This window comes from Mytilus trossulus, chromosome 6 (genome assembly GCF_036588685.1).
Source record: "Mytilus trossulus isolate FHL-02 chromosome 6, PNRI_Mtr1.1.1.hap1, whole genome shotgun sequence".
Taxonomy (NCBI): Eukaryota; Metazoa; Mollusca; class Bivalvia; order Mytilida; family Mytilidae; genus Mytilus; species Mytilus trossulus.
In genome coordinates, this window is record NC_086378.1 from 83,675,058 (window position 1) to 83,688,154 (window position 13,097).

The 13,097-nt window shown below is 31.0% G+C and overlaps 1 protein-coding gene across 5 annotated transcripts in view; it reads right to left on the reverse strand.

Moving 5' to 3' along the window:
• LOC134722045 (dynein axonemal heavy chain 5-like) overlaps positions 1-13,097 on the reverse strand; it is a 112,564-nt gene that overhangs the window by 79,676 nt on the left and 19,791 nt on the right. The window contains exon 1 of one of the 5 annotated variants that reach the window (XM_063585472.1): positions 10,553-10,865. The exons of 3 other annotated variants lie outside the window; for them this stretch is intronic. In XM_063585472.1, the coding sequence (XP_063441542.1) occupies positions 10,553-10,630 (78 nt within the window). In that variant the 5' untranslated portion in view covers positions 10,631-10,865. Of the gene's footprint in view, positions 1-672; positions 800-10,552; positions 10,866-13,097 lie in introns of those variants that run through there. One more of the 5 variants, XM_063585473.1, reaches the window with a different exon arrangement.

A 13,097-nucleotide genomic window follows, 5' to 3' on the forward strand; every position in this document is an offset into this window, starting at 1 on the left:
TAAATTGTGAGAAGATACGTTTCATAACATGTTTTAAGAAAAGAAAAGAGAAAACATGGTGTCACCGAACTTGTTTTCTTCCCATAAGTAAAAATAAAAAAATTCCCTATTAGACCAGTATAAATTTTGTATTAAAAGAGTTATCTCCCCTTAAATGGCTAATTTGGGGAAAAAAAGTATTTTTAAAATCTAAAAGGTTGATATTTGTTAAAATATTTTAGATAATACAATAAATTAACAAGTTTTCTTTATATAAATAAACAGTCTAACCATTAAATTGAAAATCTGTTTCCAAATTTGCTGATTTGGGCAAATAACTAGACGGATTTTGTACTGTGATTGTGCAATCCAAGATGGCAGTATACCATGAATTCACCTTTAAAAAAAATCATTTTTGTCTTTCCACTTTAATTCTCACCGCCCTCCCAGTGTACCAAAACTTGACCCTTTTGAATTTCAATAAATTGTATTACTTCAAGAATATCAATCGTCTTGGAAAATGGACCATTTGGTAAAAACTGTACAATTTTTTTTCCATTTTCTTGCCAATAAGTATGGCATCTGTTTTGATTGACAGTTCTGAAGTTTGATTTGTTATCTGAACAACAACTTACTCTTCAAAGAATTTTAAAAATCATTTAAGTCTCTAGTACAATAAGTCTAAGTACTTACAATCATTCCAACAACATGCTGAGTACGTATCCTAGCTCGAACACGACCAACCGCTCTCTTTAGAAAACGATTCATTATTGAAAACTTTCCTGATAAAATGATCTTTTAAAAAATATCATACAACTGATATTTCAAATTTATCCAATTTCATAATTCCGTCATATAAATTTCTCGTATATCAATAAATGATGCTAAATTAAAGCGACTGACAAAACATTCATCATGTTCAGGATTTTAAGTTGACATTGATATTACTATAATCATTGTCATCCCAACAAACATCAAGACATCAACGTGGAACAATGAATTATTGAATACAAATAACAAAACGGGTGAAATCTGACTAAATTACTCCATCTTTATGGTTACGCTTGATAAAACCATAAACATTTAATGGTAAAGTGTGATATGATAAAGCCATTATATTTTACATAACACTGGGAACAAAAGTTATAGGTACGTTAATTAGTGGCAAAGCAGGAAATAGTCAGATATAAATGGAACTTGATTCTGTGGAGACCAGGAAAAGCTATAGGAAATGAGAGATATTAACAATACATTTAACTGTCCTCCATTCTTTCTCCTTGATCTATAATAAGATCACAAACGATCTTACCTCTGCATAACTTTTAGTAAATCTGGCACTAAGTAACTAGTCAAAATAATGCAAATTTCATCAATATAAAAGACAGAAATTCTTATTTTACAAAAGCATCAATCAACATAATATCATATTTTTTTATTATATACAGATAAAATAATTTACCTGTATTAATTGAGGAAATATACCCAGTTGTTGTTGATCCAAAATATCTTTAATTTATTTTTTAGCATTGAGACCTTTGCCTTCAATTATTGATAGGCTAAAACTAAACAAAAAGCCTTTATTAGGAAGAGCATGCTCTCTGGATCTTATGTATATAAACTATTATTTTTCTGTTTGTCTTTTTCATTTTTAGCCATGGCGTTGTCAGTTTGTTTTAGATTTACGAGTTTGACTGTCCCTTTGGTATCTTTCGTCCCTCTTTTATATTATATTACAATTTCATAGATATTTATGACTTTTAACTGTTATTACCATTGTCCTTTGGTATTTGGTAGATGGTAGCCTAACTGACATATGGTACCACATTTCTTTAAGTTTGTAACTATTGCAGTTTTCAATTAACTAAGAAAGTTACAATTCCATTCTGTTTGCAGATTCTGTTATCATGGTAACTTACCTGTATTCTAAAAATTGTAGACTTAAATATAGGATTTCCTCTGGTGAAAATAAGTCTGCGTAATTTTGGTGCACTTCTCTTCATTTTAATACTTTTTATAATTTTTTTACTTCAGAAGTTAGCTAATGAAAAACAAATATTTAGATTATCTATGATTACACAAATGTAATTTGTCAAATGTATATGTTCCCTGTCTTTTGACAATACTCTCACAAGTTCCCAATCAACTATCCATCACTTGAAATCAGCCCTGTATTACAATCCATTATCTTTGAATGCTCAAGTTCGCAATTTTTCCTATTCTATAACATTTTGTGAAATTCAATATGGCCTGAACTTAATAATTTTGCTCCAAGTTCTCCTAATTTTTAGCTTTATCCACTTGACAACAAAAGTGCAAAGGTGTCATCAATTTCACCTGAGTGGCATCGTAAATGATATTTGCCACTTCAAAATAAAGAATCCATCAGTAAGAATGTCTCATTTACATTAAGACGTTAACTTAATTCTTATTCAAACAACTTGTCGGGAGTCCTCTTGAACCACAACTTCAATTTTCTGACTTGATCCTAGGTTTGTGTACAGACCCATCATCTTTTATTTAATTAGGATTATTTATGAATATTGATGGTCCATTTATGGTAGGAATTATGGTACTCGTTCAGGACAATTTCACCATCAAAAGACGAACTGTACTTATAATCTGTGCTCATAACTTTACCCATCAATGTATAATGAATCTGACATTCTCAGAACTCGAGACATCGTTTCCTGGGAGTTTTAAGTAAAGTTATATGACATCTTTGAGACACAATATTACACTTACGCCTTGTTTTATATTGGATTTATATGGTTATTACAACTGAAGACTATGAACTACATTAAATGTTTATTTCATAATATCCTAAACCACCTATTAATATGGTGTCTGTATAAAGATGAAAGTCACAAAAGATTAAACATATAAGTAGAAATAAAATGAATCCTTAGAGATGAATTGTCAGACATATATTCAGAAAAATTATGATTAAAAACTGTTATAAGAATTTCAAATTTCAGATTGATTGCACTTTTTTCTTGGCAAAATCATATTTTTTCAGTAATTTATAGGACTGCTTATCACCTTGATCTTTGTTTGACCTTTTACCATTAAGAACATATTGTATATCTACAATAACAATTGTAACATAAACTTGGAAAATTGCTTATTTTTTGTTTCCACATTCTTACTTTAGTTTGCGTAATACAAATTTTATGAAACAGACAAACACAACGCTAAGAACCAACATTTTGTGTCCAGATACATTCTTCTTTTATTTGCTATAAAAATCTAAAGAAAAGAAAAACTTTTGATCTTGTATTAGAATCTATTGTAACAAAATTTACTGAAATTTCGTATAAGTTGATAATTATAAATAACTATAACTAAAAGAAAGGCAAAAAAGAACACAGTAATATAACCATCACCACAATTTAACACATATTTACAATTTTGTAACTGTTATAAATACAGCAATGCATGAAGTATGATGTTTATAACTGTGGACAGTACTGAGGTATAAGGAGACCTATAGGTTATAGAATAAAGATATACAGGAGTTCATAAAAACTATATTTAAACAACTAAGTTTTGATGATCTGCAAGATTAATAAGCTTTAAATCCCAAAATAGTTCAATTAATAAGATTATTTATGTACACAACTGCCAACTCAAATGAAAAATGTATGAAGTTGCATAATTCTATGCCAAAATTTCATTGAGTTAAATATTCTATTAGAGATGATAGACATATTATGATTTAAACAGCTGATTTTGGTAGTTGTTAATGGACCCAAAAACACTTCTAACCTTTCTCTTAATATTTCTATTCAGAATTTTATTTGAAAAATATATTTGTCCTCACAAAATTTCAACCATATTCTTAGATAATGTATGTTCTGGTTGACTGATTTTTTTTCTTTTCAACCTTATAAATTGTGTTGCCATCTACAGCAGATAATTTATAGCCACCACAGTAATTATTTCTACCAGTAAACAAGGATAATTTATAAGTCAATAATGTGTCAATTTACGTTTATGGCAGAGGGCTGATAAAGACAGTACTACATCTTGTGTGTGTGTCCTATACTGATTTCCTTTTACCATTATCATCCAAAGTCGGATTTATGTGAAATGATGGCAATCCAAAACTTTTCATTTAAAACACAGAATCAATTGATTGCTGATTTTGTTCAATCAATTTACTGAACATTCAGAGAAGTTAGTTTGCATGTTATATTGTGATTGTTGAATAATGGACAGAAATATGAAGAACCATTTAAGGAAATTTAAAGTTTAATTACAATTTCAGGAAATGCCATATCAAATTATGTTTTCCAAATGTGAAAAAAAAAATTTTTAATGCAAAACCTGATAGTTTCCCTTTGCACCTTTTCCAATAATAGGATTAATGCTATCTGAATTTTTAATGCTATCTGAATTTTTAATGCTATAATTTTGTGAAAAATTTTCTTTCAATGTTTAAATTGTCTACCTCTCTTTAATATTGACTCACTTGATGAAAAAAATAATTGTGTCATATTTACATGTAGGGCACCTAATCTCCTTTCTTACAATGTTATACTATACAATCTTCATAATATATTGACAGAGACTGACTCTACAAATTTCAGCTCACCAATCATGTGACCATTGTTTATAAGCCTTGAGCAGGGAGAATATTCTTATTCTTTCTTATTAATAATACAGTTCAAAACTTTCATAATATAACTGAGGACTTTTATACCATTTGTTTTATTCTATATACATTTTAATCCTAAATCAATTTTTCTTAATATTTTAGTACCCAATAATTCTTTTTTCTTTGGTGTTGGTTGTCTATTTTTCTCTTTTCTTTATTGTCCTTTTTGTTCTTTTATTCCCCACTATTTGCCCATTATTCTCTATTTTGTAAACCCCACCTTAGCCTCCCATGATAGAGACATGTATATTCTTGTGACTGTATGCTAAATATATCTTTTATGTGTTTTGTATTGTTGGGTTGCTTAATCAATGATATTTTCATAACTCATATCTCATTATATTAATACAATACAAAATCCTTAATTTTCAAAATTTCATCCAATCAGTCTTTTTATTCATATAGCTATTTAAAACAATCACTCATTCTATATTCATTTTACATGTATTCACAAAATAATATCAATACTTTTTCAAATATTTCAATTTCATTAGTTTTTTTAACTATATATATACCAGAACAAATTAATATTTTAGTAGTTTCAAATAACACATTAAAGGGACTACGGTAACAATTTTCTAAATCAGCCAACCTCAACAGAAATTCAAATAAAAACATTTAATTTCATTCCCTTTAAAAATCAACAGGAGAAATTATGATGTTATCTTTGTCATAAATATAAACAAATATAAACACTTGTCCCTTAGCAACATGTAAACAAAAGGAGTTATTATATACATGACAGTCATCTGTGGTAAGGGAGATAACCCAAAAATATTACTATTACAAATCAGTGATACAAAATATGCATACTTTTTAGAAGTTAGAAATTGTGCTCTCTTATAGGTATTAAATGTCTTTTTAAAGGAATGAATTGGTGTATACTCTTAGTCAATTCACTCACAAACAAATAAAATTTAGAAGGACTTTTATGATATGTTTGTGAGTGACTTGGTCCAGTTTATACACCAATAAATTCCTTTAAAAAGGTGTGTAATCCTTATAATTCTTTAAAATTGGAGAAGGATAATATATTTTTCCACACTTGTTACCTCTATCACACATTATATGTATATTTGTGTCATTGAATATGCCTAGCGCATGAATATATTTGTTTGTTAACGCAAAAATATGTACCCTACTCAATGAAATTTAATATCTGAAAAAAAACCTCTGAAACAAACTCTTATCATCATTCAAACAACTGTTTTTGTGTATTATTTTATTTAACGCTTCACATGCAGTGAAACTAAATTTGGAACATCTGTGTTATTATCGCCGTCATTACATTGGTTACAAAAAGAAGTTAGGTCAACATTGTCTATCGAAGAATAACCAATGTGAAGATCAACTACCAGAAGTACTTTCGACCAATCATATCAACGTATTCCCTAATATGCAAATCATGTAAAAATTATTGAAACATCAATTGTTCTATTTAAACAAATGACTATCTGATTAATCATAATGGTTCCTTGGAATCCAGCTGCAAATATTTCATGCATATATTTAGTATGCCAAAAAAATAGAAAAAAAGAAAATAAGAAAGACACCATCTTAAATGATAGTTAAACTGACATCTGAATCTATTCCACATAGATACTTCAGCATACATAACTTTAAATATTCCTGTCATGTTATTTCTATGAAATTGTTCACCACAACACTCTCCAACTAAAATAAAACTCAGTAGATCTGCCATTTGTTTTACTTATACCTTAGACCACTGGGCAAACGAGGCCCCTATAACCACTAAGAATGTCTTATTATCCCATAACTGTTTTGGCATAATACAAACATATAGGTAGTTGATTTGTGTATTGCAAAATATTCATTTAGTGAAAATTGTGTAAAACAGAGGAGAGGTTGAACCAGGAGTTGCCTGACTCTTTTGACTGCTGCATATTTGAATTGAAGGAAGGACATTTGTGTATTTTTTTCCATATACAAGTTATAATGATTGTCTCCCTTTGTTCACTTAATTGTAACTCATAGAAGGCTATGCACAAATATAAAAACAATTCAAATGGATTTTAATGGTGAACAAAACATAAATTATGTTTTTCTATGACCCAAATACCTCCTTGCATGAAATATAAGAATAATAGCCCAAAAAAAATATTTCCTGAAGCAAATGAAATGGACAAGCATGTTGGGACGAATGATTCAGTGTACTTATGTTACAGTGTTTCATGGCTATGAATTTATTACTTTGACTCCTGACATTTCTCAATTTGTTCTCATATCAAAACAGATTTATCATCCAATAAATAAAATTCATGATACAAAATTTAAATCAAAAACTCTTCATGACTTTGAATAAAATTTAAATCAACATCAACTTACTTGAGATTTATGTGAATGATACGATGATTCCCAAGTATCCATTTCTTACTTTTTCTTTTTTTACAACTGAGATCTTGAAAACAACAGCCGAATTGAAATATTTAAAACTCATTCACAAATAATTGAATCAAGCATGTTTCTTTAAGTGAAAAATTTCATTTCACATGATTAAAAGAGAAATATATAAAGGACATATATTATTTAATTTTCATTTCAATTTTTTAATTTAATAAGATTTTGTACAATAGGTGTTTTATAAGAAAACAACCAAGTCATTGTGTTTTAGTATCAATATTATTAAAGATTGTGTATTGGGTTGGAAAGATTATAACACATTATTTTTTGAACAATGAACAATGTGCACAACCTCACACAGGATCATGTGTACCCACTAAATAGAGGAGTGTTACATAAAACTGGATGCTAAAACACAAGTTTATGTAATGGATGAAAAGGTTGATTGCAGCTGGATTGTTGGTGTTAAACACCACTTTCAGTACTCCTGTTGCTATATCTTTTGGGGTCATCCATAATTGTCAACCATTTTCCAAAGTGTACAAAACAACATTTATAAAGTTTAGTTACAATTTTAGTTTTTGTAAAAACTCTTTAAAAAACCTTTACCCAAAAATAATTTAAATGGGACACATCAAACACATGTTTAAACACAGGCCACAGGGACATAAGGAATAAGAACTGTTGCGTTACAAAGACCACATGTAGAATGGAATTGTTGCATTACACAGGTCACATGTGGAACTGATATTGTTGCATTACAAAGGTCACAAGTGGAACTGGAATTGTTGCATTACACAGGCCACATGTGGAACTGAAATTGTTGCATTACAAGGGCCATACGTGGAATGGAATTGTTGCATTACACAGGCCACATGTGGAACCGAAATTGTTGCATTACACAGGCCACATGTGGAACTGTAATTGTTGCATTACACAGCTCACATGTGGAACTGGAATTGTTGCATTAAACAGGCCACATGTGGAACTGGAACTGTTCATTTCACAGGCCACATGTGGAACTGGAATTGTAGCATTACACAGGCCACATGTGAAACTGGAATTGTTTCATTACAGAGGCCACATGTGGAACTGTAATTGTTGCATTACACAGGCCACATGTGGAACTGGAATTGTTGCATTACACAGGCCACAGGTGGAACTGGAATTGTTGCATTACACAGGCCACATGTGGAACTGTTGCATTACACAACAATTGTTGCATAACACAGGCCACATGTGGAACTGTTGCATTACACATCAATTGTTGCGTTACACAGGCCACATGTGGAACAGAAAACATAGCATTACAAAAAATAAATAATTGGTTCACAAATTATAGCATTACACAGACAACACATGGCACATAAAATGTAGCATAATATACTACATATGACACAGGAAATGTAGCATAACAGACTTCATGGGGCACAGGAAATGTTGCATTACAGACATGTGGCACAAAATATGTAGCATAACAGACTACATGTGGCACAGGAAATGTAGCATTGCAGACTTGTGGCATGGGAATTGTAGCATAACAGACTTATGGCACAGGAATTGTCGCATAACAGACTACATTTGGTCAGGAAATGTTGCATTTAACATGTGGCACAGGAAATGTAGCATAACAGACTACAGGTGGCACCAGACACATAGCATTGCAGATTTGTGGCATAGGAAATGTAGCATAATATACTACATATGGCACAAGAAATGTAGCATAACAGACAACATGTGGAACAGGAAATTAGGCATAAAAGACTACATGTGGCACAGAAAATGTAGCATAAGAGACTACATATGGCACAGGAAATGTAGTATTACAGACTACATGTGGCACAGGAAATGTAGGGTTACAGACATGAGGCATAATTAATGTTGTATTAAATACATGTTGCACAGGAAATGTAGCATTGCAGACTTGTGGCACAGGAAATGTAGCATAACAGACTTCATGTGGCACAGGAAATGTTGCATAAGACTTGTGGCACAGAAAATGTAGGGTTTAACTGACATGTGGTTCAGGAAATGTAGCATAACAGAAAACATGTGACACAGGAAATGTAGCATAAAAAACTACATGTGGCACAGGAAATGTACATATTAACAGACCACATATGGCACAGGAAATGTAGGTTTAGACATGTGGCACAAGAACTGTTGCATGTGGCACAGGAAATGTACCATAACAGATTACATGTGGAACAGGAAATTAGCCCCACAGACTACATGTATCATAACAGACTTGTGGCACATGAAATGCAGCATACAAGACTTGTGGCACAGGAAATGTAGCTAACAGACTTGTGGCACATGAAATGTAGCGTAACAAACTTGTGGCACATGAAATGTAGCATAATAGACTTGTGGCACAGGAAATGTAGCATAACAAACTTGTGGCACATGAAATTTAGCATAACAAACTTGTGGCATAGGAAATCAAGCATAACAAACTTGTGGCAAAGGAAATGTAGCATAACAAACTTGTGGCAAAGGAAATGTATATATAGCATAACAGATTTGTGTCACATGAAATGTAACATTACAGACATGTGACACAGGAAATGTAGAATAACAGTCATGTGGCACATGAAATGGCACATGAAATGCAGCATACAAGACTTGTGGCACAGGAAATGTAGCTAACAGACTTGTGGCACATGAAATGTAGCGTAACAAACTTGTGGCACATGAAATGTAGCATAATAGACTTGTGGCACAGGAAATGTAGCATAACAAACTTGTGGCACATGAAATTTAGCATAACAAACTTGTGGCATAGGAAATCAAGCATAACAAACTTGTGGCAAAGGAAATGTAGCATAACAAACTTGTGGCAAAGGAAATGTATATATAGCATAACAGATTTGTGTCACATGAAATGTAACATTACAGACATGTGACACAGGAAATGTAGAATAACAGTCATGTGGCACATGAAATGTAACATTACAGACATGTGACACAGGAAATGTAGAATAATAGTCTTGTGGCACATGAAATGTAACATTACAGACATGTGACACAGGAAATGTAGAATAACAGTCTTGTGGCACATGAAATGTAACATTACAGACATGTGACACAGGAAATGTAGAATAACAGTCTTGTGGCACATGAAATGTAACATTACAGACATGTGACACAGGAAATGTAGAATAACAGTCTTGTTGCACATGAAATGTAACATTACAGACATGTGGCACAGGTAATGTAACATTGAAGACCAGGCCCGTAGCCAGGAATTTCCAAAGGGGGGGTCATTTGACTCACAAACTCGACTTTAACAGTCACAATTCGAACATAACCTTGACTTTAACAGTGCTTATTTGTTTTCAAGGGGGGTTTGTCTGAACCCCCTGAACCCCCCCCCCTGGCTACAGGTATGAAGACTGCAAGTGGCACTGGAAATGTTGTATAAAACAGACTTTGTTTGTTTAAAGTGAACAAGAAGATACTGTTTCTTAATTTTTATGATGCTTTAATATTCAGGTAACAAGGTATAAAGCAAACCTTAAAATAAATACAAAACTTCCTTATATAAGATTTTACCTTGAAGTTCTTGTCAACAATCAAAATACTCTGTCGTCTACCAGTAACACTCACTTTCCTCTTCGACTTATCCTCCATTTCTATATCAACCTTTCTAAATCGTTTCAAATTTCAACATTTAAATGTAAGCAAATTGTTAGAAATTATCATTCAGCTATGATTGATTATTCAAAATCATAACTCCAAATCACTGGAATGTAAATTAGAAGTTAATGTTCGATACAATTCATCTGATTTTTGTTCTGATTAATCCTCTGAAATACACTTAAATTTAGTAGATCATTTATCTCTCCTGATTCCTAACAAACTGGGTATGTCTGTTTTAGACAAAATCGGAGTATATATCATAGGTAAAAATCAATTGGTGATGACAATGTCAACTATTATCCATCAAAAACTGTCAAAATATAACATTTAAATTGGTGTAGATAAAATGCAGACACAATGTTATTTAATTTTCTGCCTCCATCCACAACAATAATTAACTGTTTTATCTTTCTAAATTTCGTGTTAACAGATTCATCAAACTGTCATCTTTAAGTCGTTAATTTAACGATTTTATAATCTGTTCGTTTAAACTAAGTTTAAACTGTATCCAATAGATGCAGGACTAAACAAGATTTTTTAACATCAACATTATCTTTTCTTCATTTTGTACATGTATGATTTTAATCCTTTATTGCTATAGTAACAACAAATGAAGCGCCAATACATGAATTCAATTGAATCAAAATCAAATGAGTTTTTCGTCTTTCACAGTTGTTGGTCTTCTAAAGAAGAAAGTCCAATAACAGTTCGATAGTCATAAATAGCTGTATTTTTTAAAAGTATTATTGCTTCTTTTCACCTTTTTACGACATGTTTTTATCCAATAATTTGTCACTGTGAATTCAATTAGTGTTGAAAATTGAAAACCAATGCGTAAATTCCTTTATAACACGACATTTCCACCTATACTTAACATGAATGATTTTTAAATTATATGTTTTGCAATGTCTGAGACAATTTTAAACCGTATTTATGAGAATAAACAAATGTTGGATAAAAATTTATATTGTCTATTATATTGGATGTCTTATGGAGCGAAATAATCTTTACAAATAAAGCAACTGGCCTGTGAAAGAGGATCACTAAATTTAAAGAACTAAGCAGGTCCTAATCATGTAATAGTAATAACTGAAATATTCTGGACAACTGTGCCTTGATCAATTACAGCTATCAGACTGGGATCTACAATTACTCAAACATTTAACCTTGACTCTTATATACAGGAAACTCTGGGATTTAAATGTTAATTGTATTAATTATTTTAATTGATTGTGTTGATGCAAATTAAATTAATAACCAGCGGTCTGTAGGAGTTGTAATTTGATGTTGTTATCAATCAATGATGGAAATAACGGACGTTCCAGAAATGATTAGGTAAGTTAAAGAAATTGTTTACAAGATGTAAAATTTTAAATTTCATTTCTTAAAGAGCAATTTTCACTTCAGATATTTTTTCAATCTTGTTCAATCTATAAGGTATACAGTTTTATTAAATGTGAAAACTTTACCTAGTTACACTTCTCTGTTTTAAAAATCTAAAAACAGAGAATTATCTAGATTAAGAGTTTATTAAGAATTCTAGAAAATGGAAAGGTTTAGACCATGGGATGTTACTCCACTGTTGTCATTAGTTTTCTTCTGAAAAAGGCCTTATGTTGGCCACATACATAATTGTGACCATGTATAAAATTGAGGATGGAAATGGGGAATGTGTCAAGGAGACAACAACCGGACAATAGAACAGAAAACATGGTTACATGTATGGCCACACTACTGTGATCATGTATGTATGGTCACACCTACACAGAAAAAAACAGCTTTTGATATAGCTTCAATTTATCCAAAAAACATTTTATTTAAAAGTCTTTTTACTATAAAAAAAAAACCAATTGACATAGATATATATATATAATTTGTGTTTAATAGAATGATTGCCAATATGATACAATCAAAAAATATGAAGATATGGTATGATTGCCAATAAGACAACTCTCCACTGGAGACCAAATGACAGATAAGTTAGCAACTATAGGTCTCCATAGGCTTTCAACAATGAGCATAAACCATATTGCATAGTTAGATATAAAAAGCCTCAAAATGACAAATTGGTAAAACAATTGAAATGAGAAAACTGCATAGCTTGGTTACAAAGTTTGTATTTTTTTCCAAAATGTCTGAATGATGCCGAGATCTTACAAGGCTGTGCACTGATTTATGTTCTCACTTTTAAAATCCTTATATTACCCAAAAATGAAAATAATTCATTGTAATAATAATAATTGAGAACTATCGTAAAATTTAGGACAGACACTGCATGATAAGAGTTTTTACTTCAGACAAACACACTAATATGCACTAATGTTAACAGGTTTTGTGAATACCTAAACCCTAGTGACAAGATATTCTATTGAGAGGGTTAAAATTTAGCTATGAATGTCCAACAGTATATATAACATTTATTAATAGGTCTTTATACTAAAAGCTATAGATGTGTGGC